This window comes from Rhinoderma darwinii, chromosome 5 (genome assembly GCF_050947455.1).
Source record: "Rhinoderma darwinii isolate aRhiDar2 chromosome 5, aRhiDar2.hap1, whole genome shotgun sequence".
Taxonomy (NCBI): domain Eukaryota; kingdom Metazoa; phylum Chordata; class Amphibia; order Anura; family Rhinodermatidae; genus Rhinoderma; species Rhinoderma darwinii.
In genome coordinates, this window is record NC_134691.1 from 346,187,829 (window position 1) to 346,209,816 (window position 21,988).

The 21,988-nt window shown below is 41.8% G+C and overlaps 1 protein-coding gene across 1 annotated transcript in view; it reads left to right on the plus strand.

The window, feature by feature from the left end:
• The window catches only part of WNT9A (Wnt family member 9A), a 147,804-nt gene that overhangs the window by 100,628 nt on the left and 25,188 nt on the right, over nucleotides 1–21,988 (plus strand). Inside the window, exons 2-3 of the mRNA XM_075827920.1 lie at nucleotides 8,838–9,097; nucleotides 20,519–20,781. Coding sequence (XP_075684035.1) covers nucleotides 8,838–9,097; nucleotides 20,519–20,781 — 523 coding nt within the window. The remainder of the gene's footprint in view (nucleotides 1–8,837; nucleotides 9,098–20,518; nucleotides 20,782–21,988) is intronic.

The window sequence follows — 21,988 nt, forward strand, 5'->3', positions numbered from 1 at the left end:
GCGTACAATTCCGCTGCGGAGCATAGGCTGCGGAGCGGAATTTGGTGTCCGCAGCATGCTCTGTCTGTTGCGGACCAGTGGCGGACTCATGGCGGAATTTCTCCATTGACTTCAATGGAGATTCAAAGTTCCGCAATGAAGTCCGCAGCTGTCATGCACATGTCATGTGTGCTGCGGATGCGTCTTGCTTTTTTAACTTGACATTTCTTCATTCTGGCTGGACCTATGTATTTCTAGGTCTACAGCCAGACTGAGGAAGTCAATGGGGCTCCCGTAATGACGGGAGCGTTGCTAGGAGACGTCTGTAAATAGTCACTGTCCAGGGTGCTGAAAGAGTTACGCGATCGGCAGTAACTGTTTCTGCACCCGGGACAGTGACTACCGATCTCAATATACATGTATCTGTAAAAAAAAATATAAGTTCATACTTACCGAGAACTCCCTGCGTCTGTCTCCAGTCCGGCCTCCCAGGATGACGTTTCAGTGTAAGTGACGGCTGCAGCCAATCACAGGCCAAGCACAGGCTGCAGCGGTCACATGGACTGGAGCGTCATCCAGGGAGGTCGGGCCGGATGCCGAAAGAGGGACGCGTCACCAAGACAACGGGCGGTAAGTATGAATTTCTTTGACTTTCACTAGGGAAAGTGCTGTCCCTTCTCTCTATCCTGCACTGAATAGGGAGAAGAGAAGCACTTTTCCTGCAGTCCGCAGCGGCCAGTCCGCATCAATTTTCTGCACATTTTGTGCAGATCCGCTGCAGAATCTGCAACGCAGATTCTGTGCGGCATTGATGCGGACAGTTGCGGAGGAATTCCGCCATGTGTGGTCATGCCCTTATAGTAGTTATATTCTTGTATATAGTGGCAGTATTATAGTAGTTATATTCTTGTATATAGGAGGCAGTATTATAGTAGTTATATTCTTGTATATAGGGGGCAGTATTATAGTGGTTATATTCTTGTATATAGGGGCAGTATATAGTAGTTATATTCTTGTATATAGAGGCAGTATTATAGTAGTTATATTCTTGTATATAGGGGCAGTATTATAGTGGTTATATTCTTGTATATAGGGGGCAGTATTATAGTAGTTATATTCCTGTATATAGGGGGCAGTATTATAGTAGTTCTATTCTTGTATATAGGGGCAGTATTATAGTAGTTATATTCTTGTGTATAGGGGGCAGTATTATAGTAGTTATATTCTTGTATATAGGGGCAGTATTAGGGTATGTGCACACACACTATTTACGTCCGTAATTGACGGACGTAAATCGGCCGCAAGTCCCGGACCGAACACAGTGCAGGGAGCCGGGCTCCTAGCATCATACTTATGTACGATGCTAGGAGTCCCTGTCTCGCTGCAGGACACCTGTCCCGTACTGAAAACATGATTACAGTACGGGACAGTTGTCCTGCAGCGAGGCAGGGACTCCTAGCATCGTACATAACTATGATGCTAGGAGCCCGGCTCCCTGCACTGTGTTCGGTCCGGGACTTGCGGCCGAAATACGTCCGTCAATTACGGACGTAATTAGTGTGTGTGCACATACCCTTATAGTAGTTATATTCTTGTATATAGGGGGCAGTATTATAGTAGTTATATGCTTGTATATAGGGGGCAGTATTATAGTAGTTATATTCTTGTATATAGGGGCAGTATTATAGTAGTTATATTCTTGTATATAGGGGCAGTATTATAGTAGTTATATTCTTGTATATAGGAGCAGTATTATAGTAGTTATATTCTTGTATATAGGGGCAGTATTATAGTGGTTATATTCTTGTATATAGGGGCAGTATTATAGTGGTTATATTCTTGTATATAGGGGCAGTATTATAGTAGTTATATTCTTATATATAGGGGGCAGTATTATAGTAGTTATATTCTTGTATATAGGGGGCAGTATTATAGTGGTTATATTCTTGTATATAGGAGCAGTATTATAGTAGTTATATTCTTGTATAATGGGGCAGTATTATAGTGGTTATATTCTTGTATATAGGGGCAGTATTATAGTGGTTATATTCTTGTATATAGGAAGCAGTCTTATAGTAGTTATATTCTTGTATATAGGGGCAGTATTATAGTGGTTATATTCTTGTATATAGGAGCAGTATTATAGTAGTTATATTCTTGTATATAGGAGCAGTATTATTGTGGTTATATTCTTGTATATAGGGGCAGTATTATAGTGGTTATATTCTTGTATATAGGAGGCAGTATTATAGTGGTTATATTCTTGTATATAGGGGGCAGTATTATAGTAGTTATATTCTTGTATATAGGGGCAATATTATAGTAGTTATATTCTTGTATATAGGGGCAGTATTATAGTAGTTATATTCTTGTATATAGGGGGCAGTATTATAGTAGTTATATTCTTGTATATAGTGGGTAGTATTATAGTAGTTATATTCTTGTATATAGGAGCAGTATTATAGTATTTATATTCTTGTATATAGGAGCAGTATTATAGTATTTATATTCTTGTATATAGGAGCAGTATTATAGTAGTTATATTCTTGTATATAGGGGCAATATTATAGTAGTTATATTCTTGTATATAGGGGCAGTGTTATAGTAGTTATATTCTTGTATATAGGAGCAGTATTATAGTAGTTATATTCTTTTATATAGGGGCAATATTATAGTAGTTATATTCTTGTATATAGGGGCAGTATTATAGTAGTTATATTCTTGTATATAGGGGGCAGTATTATAGTAGTTATATTCTTGTATATAGGGGCAGTATTATAGTAGTTATATTCTTGTATGTAGGAGCAGTATTATAGTAGTTATATTCTTGTATATAGGAGCAGTATTATAGTAGGTATATTCTTGTATATAGGGGGCAGTATTATAGTGCTTATATTCTTGTATATCGGGGGCAGTATTATAGTAGTTATATTCTTGTATATAGGAGCAGTATTGTAGTAGTTATATTCTTGTATATAGGAGCAGTATTATAGTAGTTATATTCTTGTATATAGGGGCAGTATTATAGTAGTTATATTCTTGTATATAGGGGCAGTATTATAGTGGTTATATTCTTGTATATAGGGAGCAGTATTATAGTAGGTATATTCTTGTATATAGGGGCAGTATTATAGTGGTTATATTCTTGTATATAGGGGCAGTATTATAGTGGTTATATTCTTGTATATAGGGGGCAGTATTATAGTAGTTATATTCTTGTATATAGGGGCAGTATTATAGTAGTTATATTCTTGTATATAGGAGCAGTATTATAGTAGTTATATTCTTGTATATAGGGGCAGTATTATAGTAGTTATATTCTTGTATATATATATAGGAGCAGTATTATAGTAGTTATATTCTTGTATATAGGTGGCAGTATTATAGTAGTTATATTCTTGTATATAGGGGGCAGTATTATAGTAGTTATATTCTTGTATATAGGAGCAGTATTATAGTAGTTATATTCTTGTATATAGTGGCAGTATTATAGTAGTTATATTCTTGTATATAGGAGCAGCATTATAGTAGTTATATTCTTGTATATAGGAAGCAGTATTATAGTAGTTATATTCTTGGATATAGGGGCAGTATTATAGTAGTTATATTCTTGTATATAGGGAGCAGTATTATAACAGTTATATTCTTGTATATAGGGGCAGTATTATAGTAGTTATATTCTTGTATATAGGGAGCAGTATTATAGTAGTTATATTCTTGTATATAGGGGCAGTATTATAGTAGTTATATTCTTGTATATAGGGGGCAGTATTATAGTGGTTATATTCTTGTATATAGGAGTAGTATTATAGTAGTTGTATTCTTGTATATAGGGGCAGTATTATAGTAGTTATATTCTTGTATATAGGGGGCAGTATTATAGTGGTTATATTCTTGTATATAGGGGCAGTATTATAGTAGTTATATTCTTGTATATAGGGGCAGTATTATAGTAGTTATATTCTTGTATATAGGAGCAGTATTATAGTAGTTATATTCTTGTATATAGGGGCAGTATTATAGTGGTTATATTCTTGTATATAGGGGCAGTATTATAGTGGTTATATTCTTGTATATAGGGGCAGTATTATAGTAGTTATATTCTTATATATAGGGGCAGTATTATAGTAGTTATATTCTTGTATATAGGAGCAGTATTATAGTAGTTATATTCTTGTATATAGGGGCAGTATTATAGTGGTTATATTCTTGTATATAGGGGCAGTATTATAGTGGTTATATTCTTGTATATAGGGGCAGTATTATAGTAGTTATATTCTTATATATAGGGGGCAGTATTATAGTAGTTATATTCTTGTATATAGGGGGCAGTATTATAGTGGTTATATTCTTGTATATAGGAGCAGTATTATAGTAGTTATATTCTTGTATAATGGGGCAGTATTATAGTGGTTATATTCTTGTATATAGGGGCAGTATTATAGTGGTTATATTCTTGTATATAGGAAGCAGTCTTATAGTAGTTATATTCTTGTATATAGGGGCAGTATTATAGTGGTTATATTCTTGTATATAGGAGCAGTATTATAGTAGTTATATTCTTGTATATAGGAGCAGTATTATTGTGGTTATATTCTTGTATATAGGGGCAGTATTATAGTGGTTATATTCTTGTATATAGGAGGCAGTATTATAGTGGTTATATTCTTGTATATAGGGGGCAGTATTATAGTAGTTATATTCTTGTATATAGGGGCAATATTATAGTAGTTATATTCTTGTATATAGGGGCAGTATTATAGTAGTTATATTCTTGTATATAGGGGGCAGTATTATAGTAGTTATATTCTTGTATATAGTGGGTAGTATTATAGTAGTTATATTCTTGTATATAGGAGCAGTATTATAGTATTTATATTCTTGTATATAGGAGCAGTATTATAGTATTTATATTCTTGTATATAGGAGCAGTATTATAGTAGTTATATTCTTGTATATAGGGGCAATATTATAGTAGTTATATTCTTGTATATAGGGGCAGTGTTATAGTAGTTATATTCTTGTATATAGGAGCAGTATTATAGTAGTTATATTCTTTTATATAGGGGCAATATTATAGTAGTTATATTCTTGTATATAGGGGCAGTATTATAGTAGTTATATTCTTGTATATAGGGGGCAGTATTATAGTAGTTATATTCTTGTATATAGGGGCAGTATTATAGTAGTTATATTCTTGTATGTAGGAGCAGTATTATAGTAGTTATATTCTTGTATATAGGAGCAGTATTATAGTAGGTATATTCTTGTATATAGGGGGCAGTATTATAGTGCTTATATTCTTGTATATCGGGGGCAGTATTATAGTAGTTATATTCTTGTATATAGGAGCAGTATTGTAGTAGTTATATTCTTGTATATAGGAGCAGTATTATAGTAGTTATATTCTTGTATATAGGGGCAGTATTATAGTAGTTATATTCTTGTATATAGGGGCAGTATTATAGTGGTTATATTCTTGTATATAGGGAGCAGTATTATAGTAGGTATATTCTTGTATATAGGGGCAGTATTATAGTGGTTATATTCTTGTATATAGGGGCAGTATTATAGTGGTTATATTCTTGTATATAGGGGGCAGTATTATAGTAGTTATATTCTTGTATATAGGGGCAGTATTATAGTAGTTATATTCTTGTATATAGGAGCAGTATTATAGTAGTTATATTCTTGTATATAGGGGCAGTATTATAGTAGTTATATTCTTGTATATATATATAGGAGCAGTATTATAGTAGTTATATTCTTGTATATAGGTGGCAGTATTATAGTAGTTATATTCTTGTATATAGGGGGCAGTATTATAGTAGTTATATTCTTGTATATAGGAGCAGTATTATAGTAGTTATATTCTTGTATATAGTGGCAGTATTATAGTAGTTATATTCTTGTATATAGGAGCAGCATTATAGTAGTTATATTCTTGTATATAGGAAGCAGTATTATAGTAGTTATATTCTTGGATATAGGGGCAGTATTATAGTAGTTATATTCTTGTATATAGGGAGCAGTATTATAACAGTTATATTCTTGTATATAGGGGCAGTATTATAGTAGTTATATTCTTGTATATAGGGAGCAGTATTATAGTAGTTATATTCTTGTATATAGGGGCAGTATTATAGTAGTTATATTCTTGTATATAGGGGGCAGTATTATAGTGGTTATATTCTTGTATATAGGAGTAGTATTATAGTAGTTGTATTCTTGTATATAGGGGCAGTATTATAGTAGTTATATTCTTGTATATAGGGGGCAGTATTATAGTGGTTATATTCTTGTATATAGGGGCAGTATTATAGTGGTTATATTCTTGTATATAGGGGGCAGTATTATAGTAGTTATATTCTTGTATATAGGGGCAGTATTATAGTAGTTATATTCTTGTATATAGGAGCAGTATTATAGTAGTTATATTCTTGTATATAGGGGCAGTATTATAGTAGTTATATTCTTGTATATATATAGGAGCAGTATTATAGTAGTTATATTCTTGTATATAGGTGGCAGTATTATAGTAGTTATATTCTTGTATATAGGGGGCAGTATTATAGTAGTTATATTCTTGTATATAGGAGCAGTATTATAGTAGTTATATTCTTGTATATAGGAGCAGTATTATAGTAGTTATATTCTTGTATATAGAGTACAGTATTATAGTAGTTATATTCTTGTATATAGGAGAAGTATTATAGTAGTTATATTCTTGTATATAGGGGCAGTATTATAGTAGTTATATTCTTGTATATAGGGAGCAGTATTATAGTAGTTATATTCTTGTATATAGGAGCAGTATTATAGTAGTTATATTCTTGTATATAGGGAGCAGTATTATAGTAGTTATATTCTTGTATATAGGGGGCAGTATTATAGTAGTTATATTCTTGTATATAGGGGGCAGTATTATAGTAGTTATATTCTTGTATATAGGGGCAGTATTATAGTAGTTATATTCTTGTATATAGGAGCAGTATTATAGTAGTTATATTCTTGTATATAGGGGCAGTATTATAGTAGTTATATTCTTGTATATATATAGGAGCAGTATTATTGTAGTTATATTCTTGTATATAGGCGCAGTATTATAGTATTTATATTCTTGTATATAGGGGCAGTATTATAGTAGTTATATTCTTGTATATAGGGGGCAGTATTATAGTGGTTATATTCTTGTATATAGGAGCAGTACTATAGTAGTTGTATTCTTGTATATAGGGACAGTATTATAGTAGTTATATTCTTGTATATAGGAGTAGTATTATAGTAGTTGTATTCTTGTATATAGGGGCAGTATTATAGTAGTTATATTCTTGTATATAGGGGGCAGTATTATAGTGGTTATATTCTTGTATATAGGGGCAGTATTATAGTGGTTATATTCTTGTATATAGGGGGCAGTATTATAGTAGTTATATTCTTGTATATAGGGGCAGTATTATAGTAGTTATATTCTTGTATATAGGAGCAGTATTATAGTAGTTATATTCTTGTATATAGGGGCAGTATTATAGTAGTTATATTCTTGTATATATATAGGAGCAGTATTATAGTAGTTATATTCTTGTATATAGGTGGCAGTATTATAGTAGTTATATTCTTGTATATAGGGGGCAGTATTATAGTAGTTATATTCTTGTATATAGGAGCAGTATTATAGTAGTTATATTCTTGTATATAGGAGCAGTATTATAGTAGTTATATTCTTGTATATAGAGTACAGTATTATAGTAGTTATATTCTTGTATATAGGAGAAGTATTATAGTAGTTATATTCTTGTATATAGGGGCAGTATTATAGTAGTTATATTCTTGTATATAGGGAGCAGTATTATAGTAGTTATATTCTTGTATATAGGAGCAGTATTATAGTAGTTATATTCTTGTATATAGGGAGCAGTATTATAGTAGTTATATTCTTGTATATAGGGGGCAGTATTATAGTAGTTATATTCTTGTATATAGGGGGCAGTATTATAGTAGTTATATTCTTGTATATAGGGGCAGTATTATAGTAGTTATATTCTTGTATATAGGAGCAGTATTATAGTAGTTATATTCTTGTATATAGGGGCAGTATTATAGTAGTTATATTCTTGTATATATATAGGAGCAGTATTATTGTAGTTATATTCTTGTATATAGGCGCAGTATTATAGTATTTATATTCTTGTATATAGGGGCAGTATTATAGTAGTTATATTCTTGTATATAGGGGGCAGTATTATAGTGGTTATATTCTTGTATATAGGAGCAGTACTATAGTAGTTGTATTCTTGTATATAGGGACAGTATTATAGTAGTTATATTCTTGTATATAGGGGCAGTATTATAGTAGTTATATTCTTGTATATAGGGGCAGTATTATAGTAGTTATATTCTTGTATAATGGGGCAGTATTATAGTAGTTATATTCTTGTATATAGGAGGCAGTATTATAGTAGTTATATTCTTGTATATAGGGGGCAGTATTATAGTGGTTATATTCTTGTATATAGGGGCAGTATTATAGTAGTTATATTCTTGTATATAGGGGACAGTATTATAGTAGTTATATTCTTGTATATAGGGGCAGTATTATAGTAGTTATATTCTTGTATATAGGGGGCAGTATTATAGTAGATATATTCTTCTATATAGGGGCAGTATTATAGTAGTTATATTCTTGTATATAGGGGGCAGTATTATAGTGGTTATATTCTTGTATATAGGGGCAGTATTATAGTGGTTATATTCTTGTATATAGGGGGCAGTATATGATGAGTGATTTGATGATTTTAGTTTAGAGGTGCTGTACTTATTACAGTTTTCATTTCATATAATATTTTAACCTTTTTCAGGCTAACAGGGAACGAGCCATTGACAATTCTTCCTCTGACCTCAGACACGGAGGGAGCTGCAGAGAAAGCCCACTTCAAAATCTGTGACCGACTGAAGCTCGAGAAGAAGCAACGCAGAATGTGCCGACGAGACCCCGGGGTAGCAGAGACCCTCATGGAGGCCATCAGTATGAGTGCCCAAGAATGCGAGTATCAATTCCACTTTGAGCGCTGGAACTGTACTCTAGAAGGACGATATCGCACCAGTTTACTCAAACAAGGTGCGCTTTACGTGTCATTTTTAGGGCACTTCATGTCGTTTCTCTTGTTATAATTTATCACTATGAGGTGCAGTAAGAAGTGGGCGCCTTTTAGGGCACAACCTGTAGAGGAACATAAAAATGACCCAGGTCCTGTGTTTGGGATGCGCATGTTGTTCAGTCGCAGCGGCCGCATCTCCTGCCCCTACTGAAGGGTTGCAGCAGAAATGGCATTAAACTTCAGACTTGTGGCCACCGCAAATTGTCTTTGTATAGCGGCACTATATATACAATGTATAGAACTGTTATTAAATTACCTCATGTATGCAGCTGTTACTTGTTTTATGGCGGTATTATTTGTGCTCTATATGGTAGACTTCACATTGTGCGGCACCGCCAGTCCGATACTGTACAGTATATTAGTATTTGCAGGGTATAGTGGTGGCAGCGCCGGAGAACGTGGATAGTAGGCCAAAGTTTATGGCACTTTTTTGTTTTAGCACCAGACTGTATTGTGGTCATAACTGGGTACTATATGGTATGGCTATTTATATGCTATATGATGGTACACCATGAGAACTAAACCCCTACTGTATACAGGAGGGACTGGGGACCAAACCTCTACTGTATACACCAGGGGCTGTGCACTAAACCCCTACTGTATACATGAGGGACTGGGGACCAAACCTCTACTGTATACACCAGGGACTGTGCACTAAACCCCTACTGTATACATGAGGGACTGGGGACCAAACCTCTGCTGTATACACCAGGGACTGTGCACTAAACCTCTACTGTATACACCAGGGACTGTGCACTAAACCTCTACTGTATACACCAGGGACTGGGGACTAAACCTCTACTGTATACACCAGGGACTGGGGACCAAACCTCTACTGTATACACCAGGGACTGGGGACTAAACCTCTACTGTATACACCAGGGACTGGGGACTAAACCTCTACTGTATACACCAGGGACTGGGGACTAAACCTCTACAGTATACACCAGGGACTGGGGACCAAACCTCTACTGTATACACCAGGGACTGGGGACTAAACCTCTACTGTATACACCAGTGACTGGGGACTAAACCTCTACTGTATACACCAGGGACTGTGCACTAAACCTCTACTGTATACACCAGGGACTGGGGACTAAACCTCTACTGTATACACCAGGGACTGGGGACTAAACCTCTACTGTATACACCAGTGACTGGGGACTAAACCTCTACTGTATACACCAGGGACTGGGGACTAAACCTCTACTGTATACACCAGGGACTGTGCACTAAACCTCTACTGTATACACCAGGGACTGGGGACTAAACCTCTACTGTATACACCAGGGACTGGGGACTAAACCTGTACTGTAAACACCAGGGACTGGGGACTAAACCTCTACTGTATACACCAGGGACTGGGGACTAAACCTCTACTGTATACACCAGGGACTGGGGACTAAACCTCTACTGTATACACCAGGGACTGGGGACTAAACCTCTACTGTATACACCAGGGACTGGGGACTAAACCTCTACTGTATACACCAGGGACTGGGGACTAAACCTCTACTATATACACCAGGCACTGGGGACTAAACCTCTACTGTATACACCAGGGACTGGGCACTTTACCATTTGTGATCTATTAACCGCTAAATTGTTAGAGGTTTGTCTAAGTCTCTACAATATAATCTATTCCTATGCATTGCATTATGGGTAATGTGCCGCCCCCTATACCATACTACTATACAAACACTACATCTCTCACAATGCATTACAGCAGATTAGTCTGTACAGGTATTGACCCAGCAGTGACATGAGGGATTACAGGAAATCAGCAGACTTCTGTGTTCTCTTGATCTATGGCTCCAGCTTTGGATGTGATTGGAGTATAGACATGATGTAGATTACCCCTGGACTCCTAGGCTGGGTACCCTATGAGTGTGGCACCCACCTCCACCCCTTGTGATATCCCATAGACTACCATTGTGCTGCCCTGCAGATTCTTCATGATGCTCCAGTCTGCAGCAGCTTGTGGAGTGACCGCAGTAACTTGTTCCTGGGATCATCTCCAGCTTGTGAGAATCTCGACACTGCAGGGGGCGCTAACATTATACCCTGTTATCAGTATGTAAAATAACGTTCACATCAGTTTCCTCACCCGCGTCCAGCTGCAGGATCTGGATTCTTATTTTAGTTGATTGAAATCATGTTACAGCACAGAGCCACCATACTCCAGTCACATCCAGAGCTGCGTTCACTATTCTGTTGTAACATCATGTCTTATACTCCAGTCACATCCAGAGCTGTGTTCACTATTCTGTTGTAACATCATGTCTTATACTCCAGTCACATCCAGAGCTGCGTTCACTATTCTGTTGTAACATCATGTCTTATACTCCAGTCACATCCAGAGCTGTGTTCACTATTCTGTTGTAACATCATGTCTTATACTCCAGTCACATCCAGAGCTGCGTTCACTATTCTGTTGTAACATCATGTCTTATGCTACAGTCACATCTACAGCTGCATTTACAATTATATTATGACAGGTCTTCTACTCCAGTCACATCCAGAGCTGTATTCACAACTCTGCGTGGCAGTCATGAGCTGCAGTGATGCTCTTCCTTGGGTTCTATGTTTTTCCCATCATGCGCAGCTTTCTTATATTTCTGTATAAATGAAAAGTTCTGCAACTTTCTAATATACTCTTTATTGCCTCATCGTTTACAAGATATCTGTTTGCTGTCAGTGAATTAGAACACTCTTGCCTACATTCTGAGGCAGCAAGCCATTGCCCTGCTCTGAGCTGAGAAGTCAATTGTACCTGTCTAGACTAGTGCTTCTCTGACGGTGAGGCGCCCCCTAGCTGTAGATGAGGGACGGTGGGAGAGGCGCCCCCTAGCTGTAAGTGAGGGACGGTGGGTGAGGCGCCCCCTAGCTGTAGGTGAGGGACGGTGGGAGAGGCGCCCCCTAGCTGTAGGTGAGGGACGGTGGGAGAGGCGCCCCCTAGCTGTAGGTGAGGGACGGTGGGAGAGGCGCCCCCTAGCTGTAGGTGAGGGACGGTGGGTGAGGCGCCCCCTAGCTGTAGGTGAGGGACGGTGGGTGAGGCGCCCCCTAGCTGTAGGTGAGGGACGGTGGGTGAGGCGCCCCCTAGCTGAAGGTGAGGGACGGTGGGTGAGGCGCCCTCTAGCTGTAGGTGAGGGACGGTGGGTGAGGCACCCCCTAGCTGTAGGTGAGGGACGGTGGGTGAGGCGCCCCCTAGCTGTAGGTGAGGGACGGTGGGTGAGGCGCCCCCTAGCTGTAGGTGAGGGACTGTGGGTGAGGCGCCCCCTAGCTGTAGGTGAGGGACGGTGGGTGAGGCGCCCCCTAGCTGTAGGTGAGGGACGGTGGGTGAGGCGCCCCCTAGCTGTAGGTGAGGGACGGTGGGTGAGGCGCCCCCTAGCTGTAGGTGAGGGACGGTGGGTGAGGCGCCCCCTAGCTGCAGGTGAGGGACGGTGGGTGAGGCTCTCGTGATATAAGTGAGTGTAAGCTGTTCGGTTCTCGCTCTGGTTTAGCCACATGATTGAATAATTTTGTGCCTATTTTAGGGCTTTACCGGAGAAGGATGAAGGTTAATGAATCTTATATTCGTGCGGTCCCGGCGTCACCTCGCTCGGGCTCGGGAGGCTCCGGTAGAAATGTTGTGCGGTCCCGGCGTCACCTCGCTCGGGCTGGGGAGGCTCCGGTAGAAATGTCTGAGCAGAACACATTTCTCTGGTGGTTCGCTACAATGTGTCTGTCTGGAGTCCAGGCTTGTTAAGCTCACAGAGGATTGTCTAGAGTGGATACAATTGTAACAAACCCTCAGCTGTGTGTGCAGGACAAGGTAGGATCGCTGCCTCTGTGTATCTCATCATCTCTGTATCTCATCTCTGTATCTCATTATCTGTGTATCTCATTATCTGTGTATCTCATTATCTGTGTATCTCATTATCTGTGTATCTCATCATCTCTGTATCTCATCTCTGTATCTCATCTCTGTATCTCATCATCTCTGTATCTCATCATCTGTGTATCTCATCATCTGTGTATCTCATCATCTCTGTATCTCTTCATCTGTGTATCTCATCTCTGTATCTCATCTCTGTATCTCATCATCTCTGTATCTCATCTGTGTATCTCATCATCTGTGTATCTCATCATCTGTGTATCTCATCATCTCTGTATCTCATCATCTCTGTATCTCATCATCTCTGTATCTGTGTATCTCATCATCTCTGTATCTGTGTATCTCATCTCTGTATCTCATCATCTCTGTATCTGTGTATCTCATCATCTCTGTATCTGTGTATCTCATCATCTGTGTATCTCATCATCTCTGTATCTGTGTATCTCATCATCTCTGTATCTCATCATCTCTGTATCTGTGTATCTCATCATCTCTGTATCTGTGTATCTCATCATCTCTGTATCTCATCATCTCTGTATCTGTGTATCTCATCATCTCTGTATCTGTGTATCTCATCATCTCTGTATCTCTGTATCTCATCATCTCTGTATCTGTGTATCTCATCATCTCTGTATCTGTGTATCTCATCATCTCTGTATCTGTGTATCTCATCATCTCTGTATCTGTCTATCTCATCATCTCTGTATCTCATCTCTGTATCTCATCATCTCTGTATCTGTCTATCTCATCATCTCTGTATCTGTGTATCTCATCATCTGTGTATCTCATCATCTCTGTATCTGTGTATCTCATCATCTCTGTATCTCATCATCTCTGTATCTGTCTATCTCATCATCTCTGTATCTGTCTATCTCATCATCTCTGTATCTGTGTATCTCATCATCTCTGTATCTCATCATCTCTGTATCTCATCATCTCTGTATCTCATCATCTCTGTATCTCATCATCTCTGTATCTGTGTATCTCATCATCTCTGTATCTCATCATCTGTGTATCTCATCTCTGTATCTGTGTATCTCATCATCATCTCTGTATCTCATCATCTCTGTATCTGTCTATCTCATCTCTGTATCTCATCATCTCTGTATCTGTGTATCTCATCATCTCTGTATCTCATCATCTGTGTATCTCATCTCTGTATCTGTGTATCTCATCATCATCTCTGTATCTCATCATCTCTGTATCTGTCTATCTCATCTCTGTATCTCATCATCTCTGTATCTGTGTATCTCATCATCTCTGTATCTCATCATCTCTGTATCTCATCATCTCTGTATCTCATCATCTCTGTATCTGTCTATCTCATCATCTCTGTATCTGTCTATCTCATCATCTCTGTATCTGTGTATCTCATCATCTCTGTATCTGTGTATCTCATCATCTCTGTATCTCATCATCTCTGTATCTGTGTATCTCATCATCTCTGTATCTGTGTATCTCATCATCTCTGTATCTCATCATCTCTGTATCTCTGTATCTCATCATCTCTGTATCTGTGTATCTCATCATCTCTGTATCTCATCATCTCTGTATCTCTGTATCTCATCATCTCTGTATCTGTGTATCTCATCATCTCTGTATCTGTGTATCTCATCATCTCTGTATCTCATCATCTCTGTATCTCATCATCTCTGTATCTGTGTATCTCATCATCTCTGTATCTCTATCTCATCATGTCTTTATGTGAGACCTGTAATATTGCTGGATGCTATAACGCCGCAACTCTGGACTCAGATCTGCCCCAGCTCAGCAACCACAATGCACTGCTTTCTGATAACGGGAAGGCGAGCAGAACTGTGACTGCAGCTCTGGATGTGACTGGAGAATTAGGGATAGTGTAACAGCAGAATTCTCACTGCAGCACTGGAAGTGACTGGAGTATCAAACATAATGTAACAACAGAAATCTGACTGCAGCTCTGGATGCGACTGGAGTATAAAATATGATGTAACAGCAGAATCGTGACTGTTGCTCCGTATGTAACTGGATTGTAAGACATGATGTCACAATAGAATAGTGACTGCAGCTCTGGATGTGAATAGAGAATAAGAGATGATGTAACTGCAAGATTGTGACTGCAGCTCTGGATGTGACTGGAGTATAACACATAATATAACTGCAGGATTGTGACTGCAGCTCTGGATGTGACTGGAGTATAACACATGATATAACTGCAGGATTGTGACTGCAGCTCTGGATGTGACTGGAGTATAACACATAATATAACTGCAGGATTGTGACTGCAGCTCTGGATGTGACTGGAGTATAACACATAATATAACTGCAGGATTGTGCCTGCAGCTCTGGATGGGACTGGAGTATAAGGGTATGTTCACACGAGGGCGTCCGTAACGGCTGAAATTACGGGGATGTTTCAGGCTGAAAACATCCCCGTAATTTCAGCCGTATCGGCATGTGCAGGCGCTTGAACGCCGCGTCAATTACAGCCGTAATTAGCGCTGCTATTCATTGGAGTCAATGAATAGCGGCTCCAATTACGCCCCAAGAAGTGACAGGTCACTTCTTCTACGCGGGCGTCTATTTACGCGCCGTCATTTGACAGCGGCGCGTAAATATACGCCTCGTGTGAACAGACAAACGTCTGCCCATTGCTTTCAATGGGCAGATGTTTGTCAGCGCTATTGAGGCGCTATTTTCGGGCGTAATTCGGGGCAAAAACGCCCGATTTACGTCCGTAAATAGGCCGTGTGAACATACCCTAATACATAATATAACTGCAGGATTGTGACTGCAGCTCTGTATGGGACTGGAGTATAACACATAATATAACTGCAGGATTGTGACTGCAGCTCTGGATGTGACTATAGTATAACATAATATAACTGCAGGTTTGTGACTGCAGCTCTGGATGTGACTGTAGTATAACATAATATAACTGCAGGATTGTGACTGCAGCTCTGTATGGGACTGGAGTATAACACATAATATAACTGCAGGATTGTGACTGCAGCTCTGGATGTGACTGTAGTATAACATAATATAACTGCAGCTCTGGATGTGACATTATTGCATTGTGAATGATGTTTGTACTGAGCTCCGTGGCTGTCGTCGGTGTCTGTAGTCGGGGATGTGGCGTTCCTGCAGCGCCGGTATCTGAACGTTGTCCGCCATGCTGACTGGTGTCCCCGGAGCAGGAGCGGCACATGGGCGGTGAATTGGTCGTGGGGCCACGTTGCGTCTCTTGCGTTTTTGTATTCGCTACTGAGGTGTAACTTTAGGGGCGCAGAGATAGCGGCCGCACCCGGGCCCTGGAGCCTAAGGGGGCCCTAAAGTGTCTCTGCCTCGTATGAGGGACCAGTATTATAAAGGACGTGACATAGTTGGGGCCCCGGAATCTTCAGGTCACGCCTCTGGTTATGAATGAGCCCCGGCCCCGCCCCCGCTGATCCTGGACGTCGCCTGCCCTCACCATGTCAGTAAGGGCGGATTTACACGAACGTGATTTTCGTCTGTGCGACCCGCGTAATTTTCCCGCGGGTCGCACGGACCTATGCAAGTCTATGCGGCCGTGCAGACTGTCCGTGATTTTTACGCAGCGTGAGTCCGTGTGTCCGCTGCGTAAAACTCACGACATGTCCTATATTTCGGTGTTTTTCGCGCATCACACACTCATTGAAGTCAATGGGTGCGTGAAAATCACGCGCACCACACGGAAGCACTTCCGTGTGCCGCACGTTATTTGCGCAACAGCAGTAAAAAAAGGAATGTAAACAGAAAAGCACCACGTGCTACAAACATCCAAACGGAGTGTCATAATCATGGCGGCTGCGAAAAATCACGCAACCGCGCATCATACGGGGCTGACACACGCAGCTAAGTGCCTTTTGTGCACGCAAAGCGCAGCGTTTTTTGCGTGCGCAAAACGCACACTCTCGTGTAAATCCGCCCTTACCGGGAGCGCAGGGGCCACGTCAATCAGTGATGATCGCAGAATCTGTGCTCGACTCGTCCTGCCTGACCCAGCGAGAAGGTCAGAAATATCCCCACGTGTCCGGCTCACGATGTCGCCCTGATCGGAGGCGTTCACGGGGCGACATTGTGCGATCAGCACCTGGGAAAGCTGGGTGTGCAGGGCGAGAGCCATTCACCATTCTGTGGAGCCACCGTCAGCGCTCCGTCATAGGAGCCACATAGCCCCTCCCCCGGCCATAATAACAACACGGCCGCACGTGTGACCCGGGACGCCACTCCGTCACTTGTGCTCCAGGAACCTGTAGATACGCGGGGGATACAATGTATCTAGTCACTGCTGCACCCCCTGAGTCAGGCCACGTTCACATGCGGAGTCAAAAACGGCTGAGAATTACGGAGCTAAACAACCTCCTGATTTTCAGCCGTTTTTCTAGACCTTTTTGGAGCTATTTTTCTATTGACGCAATGAACAACGTCTGGGGGCTCAGGGGATGTTCACACGGCCGTAAACGCCCCGAAAAGCCGCTAAAAATACGGGGCTGAACGCTCCAAACATCTGCTCATTGATTTCAATGGGAAAAACGGCGTTCTGTTCCGTCTGGCCGTTGTTTTACGTGGCTGTTTTGAAAAATGGCGCGTAAAAAGAGACCCCGTAAGAAGAAGCGCAGGTCACTTCTGGAGCCGTTTTTCATTGTTTCAATAGAAAAACGGCTCAAAATACGCCGCCAAAAACGCCTGATGCGTAAAAAACGGCTGAAAATCAGGGACCGTCATCCCTTGAAAAGCTCCGTATTTTACAGCCAGTTTTAGTTTCGCGTGTGAACGGACCCCAAGAAATGACATGCTCCTTTTTAAGGGGCGTAAAAAAAACAGCCCGTCTAAACGAAGCGCCGTTTTCCCTAATGGGCAGATGTTTGGAGGCGTTCAGCTACCTTTATTTCGGGGTGTTACGCCTGAAAACACAGTGTGAACTCTCCCCTAATATGAAGCTTCTGTTGAGGCTTTTGTGAGGGCGATTTTTAAGGTGTTTTTTATTGTCAATGGAAAACCAGCAGCGTAAAAATAAAGCCTCATGTGAACGGCGCCGTGATTTCTAATTGAATAAATGGGAAACTGTTTGCAGATTTATTTCAAGTGTAATGTGGAGCGTAAAACGAGGCTTTTCTTCAAAATCTTCCTGAAAATAACCTGTGTGAACAGACCCCAACATTTACATCCCACCCATCAGCCGCCGGCGCAGTCCCATGTAAATAAAGCTTCGTCACTGTATAAAGAAACGTTCCGCAGATTTCTAATTACAATGGGGGAGATTTACTTTGTTTCATTAAAAGCAAAATAAGTGAAGATGCGCCAAATCCGATAATAACGCAGCGCCGCGTACATTTGGATCATTTTTTGCTGTTTGTGCGCCACAAAGTGAACTCTACAGCGGCCACGAGTGGAGCGTATCTCTACTGTCATCTCTGCTTCTGGGGTCAAATCCAGGACATTTGTTGGGCTGTGGGTGCCCCACCTGCCCCCGCTCCCCACGTGCCCCCGCTCCCCACTTGCCCCCTTTTGCGTTTCAATTTATTACCATTTTCAGGATCTCTATTTGCTGTCAGTGAATGGAGATATGCATTATTTACATTCAGGGGTTAAAAACTTGTCCTGACTTACTCAGCTGATGGACTTGTTACAATGTATCAGTGACTGTAGACAATCGCAGCACACATCTGTCTGTCCTGATAGTTTGTTACAATGTATCAGTGGAGTCCAGGCTGATTGTCTAGACTGGATACTTTGTAACAAACCCTCAGATTTGAGACATTATAGGAATTGTTTTTCAGGCTTTGGATGGATTAAAAAATGTTTTCGTTCGCTGACAGTAAGCGGAGATGTTAGAAATGGTGAGGAATGGGGATACAAAGTCTATTAGAAAGTTGCAGAACGTCTCCTTATACAACGATGCCGCTTCATTTACATAGGACTGCGCCGGCTCCCTGTTATGTAAATCAGATGAATGGGCGGAGCTCCGAAGACGCCAGATCATTTGTCACCTGAGGAACGTGCCAAAAAGTGGAGGATATGGCGCCAAATCTATTCTGTGGTTTTGACTCTTTTCACGCTGACCTCCAGGGCTTTAACCCCTTCCTGCAGCGTTCTGTCCACGTACGTCATCGCGATCGTCTGAGCACTTTCGTCGTTGTCGCGATCACCAATTACTGTGATTGACGCTCGCACAGAAAATCTCTGACCCCGGCCCTTTATGCACCAAGATCAGTATTCATAGTGGTGCAGAGAAAGAAAGCGGCTCCAGAGACAGCGCCACTCTTGTGCAGAGGCCGTGTCCGGTATTGCAGTTTATTACCATTCCCATGAATGCAGACGGGCTGCAATACCAGCCACAGCCCATGGACAGGACAAGTGGGGAGGAAAAAGTCACCTGATCCTTAAAGCCGTGATTGTCTGGATCCGCGGCGCTCCCCGTAACGTGTCGCGTTGCGCTCCTGTCGGTTCTGGACGTTGATCCGCTCCCGGCCGTCACTCCTCCGGACTCGTCACTTCTTGCAGGGACAGGTGGGGTCTTGCTTTTAACTCCTTGCACCCCCAGACGAGGTCCCCCTGACGGCGACTTCTCCCTCTTACCTGGAACACAAAGGGTTATTGTTCTGGTCAGTGATGTGAGAAGCGCTGAAACCGGAGAGCGGCGGGCGCTGGACCCGGGAGACACGCCGGTTAGAATGGCCGTATTCACATTGCGTTTATGATCTTGTTAATTAATATCTTGTGCAGCCATGTGGCTCGCCGAGGAGACGGCGCGTCGTGAGCTCCGTGTTAACTGAGCCGGGGTGGGGGCTGGGCCGTTAAACGCGGCCACGTCATTTGCGGGATTTCTTCTTCACCATTAGAAAAGTGGAATCTGAACATTGTCCAAGGTGAAAATGTAGCGACGGCCGCTGTCTGGCTGCGACGCCGCCGAAAACCGCACCAACATGCCGCATGTCTGCAAATGGCCCCGATTATCAAATCGTTGAAAACGTCCACGCAGTTTTTTCAGATAAACAATCCATTTGCGCTAAAACATGTCTACGTGTTTTTCGGGGACTTTGCAGTCGGACAGCGGCCGTTACGTGTTTCCCGACCCAAAGCGATATAAAAAAAAGCGCAATCATTATAGAAAAAAAAACCTTCGCAACTCTCTAGTAGACTTTCGTTTTATTTCCTCGTTATTTCTTTTTTTGCTGTCAGTGAATGAGAACCTAGTCCTGCTTACAAGACTGATGGGTCGTTACAATGTTTCAGTGTAGATCAATGCCCCTCCTGTCGTTCTAGTTTGTTACAATGTATCAGTGCAGTCTTTATCAGTTTAGGATTGTCTGGACTGGATACAATTGTAACAAATCCTCTTCTGTGTGATATTGTCAGCACTTTTTTTTCACCTTGGGAAGTAAACAATGGCAGTTTCTATTCACTGACAGCAAGCAGCTATCTTCCTAAGAGTGAGAATGTGAACATTAATATAAAATAATTCATAGGCATCACTGACAATTTCCTCCATTTTTTGCAGGTTTCAAGGAGACGGCTTTTCTTTACGCCATTTCTTCAGCCGGACTCACCCACGCCATGGCCAAAGCGTGCAGTGCCGGCCGGATGGAACGCTGCACGTGCGACGAGGCCCCGGACCTGGAGAATAGGGAAGCCTGGCAGTGGGGCGGCTGCGGGGACAACCTGAAATACAGCAATAAGTTTGTCAAGGAATTTCTGGGCAAAAAATCAGACCGAGATCTCCGAGCGCGAATGGATTTACACAACACGAACGTCGGGATCAAGGTGAGCGCAACGGCAGAAAAATCCCGGGATCCACTGCACAAACTCTGCCGCCGGGATGTGGGTGGGGGGGGGGAGAGTGCGACCGGCACAACATTAGTAAATCCGCAGAGACGTGCCCGCCGCCCGTCGGGTGACAAGTCCTGTTGGGTGAGGGGGAGTTTTGTTATCATCGTCTTCCTCATATGGATAATGTCGGCCGTTCTTCTGCCTAATGCAAAAGTGAAGTGCCCCCCCAACCCCCGCCCCAGAATGGAGATGGAAAATAGGGACCAGTACAAGTGATGCCCACAATGTGCCCGCACAAATGATTTCAGACATTAACCCTCTGGTTTAACCTTCTAAACCTCTTCCGGCCATATCTACAGGATTGACAATACCCAGATGTAGTGCTCATAGTGCCAACCAAGATAGACCCCATAGTGCCAACCAAGATAGACCCCATAGTGCCAACCTCATAACACACCCCATAGTGCCAACCTCATAACACACCCCATAGTGCCAACCTCATAACACACCCCATAGTGCCAACCTCCTAACAGACCCCATAGTGCCAACCAAGATAGACCCCATAGTGCCAACCAAGATAGACCCCATAGTGCCAACCAAGATAGACCCCCATAGTGCCAACCTCATAACAGACCCCATAGTGCCAACCAAGATAGACCCGTGCCCACCTCATAATAGACATCATAGTGCCAGCCTCCTAGTGTCAGCCTCCTAGTGTCAGCCCCATAGTGTCAGCCTCATAGTGCCAGCCCCCTAGTGCCAGCCCCCTAGTGCCAGCCCCCTAGTGCCATCTTCATAGTGCCAGCCTCATAGTGTCAGCCTCATAGTGCGTCCTGAGGAGGGTGTTGAGGCGTCCTGAGGAGGGTGTTGAGGCGTCCTGAGGAGGGTGTTGGGGCGTCCTGAGGAGGGTGTTGAGGCGTCCTGAGGAGGGTGTTGAGGCGTCCTGAGGAGGGTGTTGGGGCGTCCTGAGGAGGGTGTTGGGGCGTCCTGAGGAGGGTGTTGAGGCGTCCTGAGGAGGGTGTTGGGGCGTCCTGAGGAGGGTGTTGGGGCGTCCTGAGGAGGGTGTTGGGGCGTCCTGAGGAGGGTGTTGGGGCGTCCTGAGGAGGGTGTTGGGGCGTCCTGAGGAGGGTGTTGGGGCGTCCTGAGGAGGGTGTTGGGGCGTCCTGAGGAGGGTGTTGGGGCGTCCTGAGGAGGGTGTTGG